This window comes from Hibiscus syriacus, unplaced genomic scaffold (genome assembly GCF_006381635.1).
Source record: "Hibiscus syriacus cultivar Baekdansim isolate YM2019G1 unplaced genomic scaffold, ASM638163v2 tig00112249_pilon, whole genome shotgun sequence".
Lineage (NCBI taxonomy): Eukaryota > Viridiplantae > Streptophyta > Magnoliopsida > Malvales > Malvaceae > Hibiscus > Hibiscus syriacus.
In genome coordinates, this window is record NW_024063281.1 from 1,565,571 (window position 1) to 1,568,668 (window position 3,098).

At 34.9% G+C, this 3,098-nt stretch overlaps 1 protein-coding gene across 2 annotated transcripts; it reads right to left on the minus strand.

Annotated features, from left to right (window-relative positions):
- Nucleotides 1-790: 790 nt before the first annotated feature.
- On the minus strand, nt 791-2,659 carry LOC120176492. Of its 2 annotated transcripts, none has more exons than XM_039182924.1 (4): nt 2,235-2,659; nt 1,891-2,052; nt 1,346-1,772; nt 791-1,256 (listed from the first exon to the last, which is right to left on the minus strand). In XM_039182924.1, the coding sequence occupies exons 1-4, from the start codon at nt 2,556-2,558 to the stop codon at nt 1,159-1,161; spliced, it is 1,011 nt and encodes a 336-aa protein (XP_039038855.1). In that variant the 5' UTR covers nt 2,559-2,659; the 3' UTR covers nt 791-1,158. The 2 variants fall into 2 exon arrangements, with proteins under 2 accessions (XP_039038855.1, XP_039038854.1); XM_039182923.1 differs by having other exon boundaries at nt 1,891-2,148; nt 2,235-2,658.
- Nucleotides 2,660-3,098: the final 439 nt, after the last annotated feature.

The following is a 3,098-nucleotide window of genomic DNA, read 5'->3' on the forward strand; positions in this document are numbered from 1 at the left end:
GTGTTTGTAAAGTGTAGCCTCTTGTCAAAATTGCTCTATTTCTTTCTTTACATGATCTACAGGTACAGATTAAGCTTTAACACATAACAAGTTTGAACTCATAATTAAAAAATAAGTATTTAAATATATTAGCCTATAACAAATATCTAATATTAATTAATAAATTTTAATGATAAATATTAACATAATGTAATTTAATAATAGTTTATAAGTAGATTCATTAGATATAGAGATTAAAAAAAGTTAAGAAATACAACTTTTAATTTTTATCTTGGATTGTCAAGAAATATAACATAAATACTTTAATATACCCATATAAACTAACATCATTATACTCTTCAGCTCATGGAATTAATATGTATTAAATTACACTGTTATTGTCCATAGTTTTATTTTAATTTTTTTAAATTATATTTTTTTACTTTTAGGAAATCTGTATCCCTTAAAACCCGACTTTTTAAATAATATTATGTAAATATTTTTCTTGAAAAACACACAATTGGGACACAACCTTCAATCCACTTAAAAAAAATATTAGATCAATAAAATTTGGGAAAAATATATTTTACAAATAATATTATAATATTTGAGTGATTTTTTTTTTTTGGTAAATGTTGTCATTGTTCCCCACCGCTTCTTCACGCTGAAGCAAAGCATGCAATATTTCATCTTCGCTTTTCTGCTTTTACTTTTATACGTGACAAAAGCAGTCTTATTTTATTTGGCTTAATTACTCCACACATCCTCAACTTAATAATTATATTCTAAATCGATCTTCAAATTTAAACAATTTTCAAATGGAACTAATAATAAAATATATATTAACTCCCAAGGGGATATTACAAAAGAGGGCCATGGATTTTCCTTCTACAATCCCCCCTAAAAGACGAAAAATAAAATTTATTACAACAAAAGAACCATTCCCCCATTTTTGTTCCTATAGCTAATCCCCATAAGCTGCTGCAATCTTCAAATCTCCTTGAATGCCAGAAGAAGAAGAAAACAGATTTGTTAACATAAAATACTTATTTGATTTCTAAACTACACTCACATTCTTGAATTCTTATACATATATAATATATATATATATATAAACTACTGAATCCCCTACTTTTACTGCAACTTTGTTTTTCCAGGAAAACAAGCACTAATCTGAATTCAATAAGTCCATTCTTGAGGAAGGTTGAAGCTTCCTTCTTGTCTGAAATTTCTCCTTGCTTGTGTCAACAACGCATTTCTTCTTGCTACTAATGCATCTACAAAGTTAAGAGATGTGAATTTCAGTGTGCGTGAAGTTTTAACTATAGGGTCGAATCGAATTTGGAACAATGGTTTCAGTGTTTACCATAGTTCGATGCAAATCCGGGACTGAATTGGGGCAGGACATTGGTGTTGTTGGGTTCGTCAAAGTTCAGATTTAGTGCTTGGACGACCTTTGCAGGCAGTAACACTGTCGGACAACCTGGTTTCTTTCTAGGTTCAGGGTTGGTGTTGTTGGTGGTGCTGGTGTCGTATCTTCGAGGTATGAAGACACCTGTACCGGCAGAATCTCGTTTAACTCCACCGGATCCGGTGAGAAACATCGCTCTCATGCCGGAACCGGGGTGAGTCGGAGGGTGTTTTTGTTGGGAATGAACTCGAAGTGGTGACCATGAAGATTGGGGTAAACCTAAAGGTCTACCCCCAACAACATTGCTCTTGGTTTTATTATGAATCTGCTGATGTTGCTGATACTGAACTGGTGCTTGCCAGTTACTTGTCTTTCCATTGAACTAAAACCAAGAACCAGAACATATTAAACACAGCAACAACAAATAAGTCCCAAAAAAACAAAATTTAAGACAAGAATGGGAATGAGTTCCAACATGTAAGAAAAAGGGTTTATTTTACCTGATTTGTTTGAGGTTTGGATAAGGAACCTCCATGGTTAAAGTTGGTGTATTTGGGGACTTCATTGCTCAATTTAAGACTTGCAACTTGGCCGGCAGCCGCATATATGAGATCCCAAGCGTCGTTTTGGACACAAAACGGTGACGTTGGTGGAGAGGGAACCTGAGAAGTTCCATTAGGGCTATTATTTCTTGAAGACGACCAGCATCCGAGTCCACTCAGAGTAGACCTTGGTGAACTCGAAAAAGCTCCGTTTTTCTATATTTAGAAAACAAACCCAGATTCTAAACCGGAACAATAACTAAAAATCAGCTCGAGAAAACGAAAAGGGAAAGTCATCGTACCTCGTTTTTGTCCAGAGCATGAACTGTGAGTTTCTGACTCGTTGAGTAGGCGAGACGACGAGTCAATCCAGCGAGAAACTCATCCTCGTCGCTACTCTCAGTCTCAGTGGACTCAACAAAAGATCCAACAGGGGAGCCCAGAACTGAGAACGAGTCGAACATGTATGGAAACTCAGTAGTGAAACCATGACCGAACAGCAAAGACTCAGTACCGTTATTTCCACCGTTTCCGTTCTTGAGACTCGCTTTCTTCATAATCCCACCGTCGTCGGTCAAAAACTCGGACGGCAGCCAGAACTCGGCATCGTCCAACAGCTCAGCCATGTGAAGTGAGTGGGAGTGAGCTTGAAATCGAGAGGACCCAAAGACTGGGCTTTTATGGAAGAGAGGGGGACCCAAGAGGAAAGAGAAAGGAAAGGGAGAGGAGAGTAGTAGAGAATGTTGAAGACAAACTGCTTTTATTAAGGTTTCAGGGTTACTTTGAGACGTTAAAAAATTAATTTTTTTTATAAAAAAAAAGGAAAAACAAAAATCTAAACTTGAAAATTTAAACCCAGTGGTTGGAGACATTTGTCCTGTTTCACAACACACCTGACATCTGTCCTGTTTTTTTAATTAATTAATTACAAACTTAATTAACAATTAAGAGAGTAAAGTTCTTGTTTGTTTAACTGTTTTTGTTTGTTTTATATTTAATTGTCTTTGAAATTTAAAAAAAAAAATTGTGTACTTATATAATTAGGTTTCATTTGGAGGGAAATTTGATGTGTTTAGTGGTTACAATAGGTTGGATTTTCTTGCTTGCAACATATTCTTTTGTGACCCTATGTTTCATAAGATTTATGGGTTTTTTTTTTTTGAAAT

Bases quoted from the DNA above. Each gene is read 5' to 3' on its own strand.
- LOC120176492 (XM_039182923.1), bottom strand. From the start codon at position 2,558: ATGGCTGAGCTGTTGGACGATGCCGAGTTCTGGCTGCCGTCCGAGTTT. The intron at 2,149-2,234 runs GTACGATGACTT...TTCTAAATATAG, and splicing joins ATGCTCTGGACAAAAACGAG to AAAAACGGAGCTTTTTCGAG. The intron at 1,257-1,345 runs GTAAACACTGAA...TTAACTTTGTAG, and splicing joins CGGATTTGCATCGAACTATG to ATGCATTAGTAGCAAGAAGA.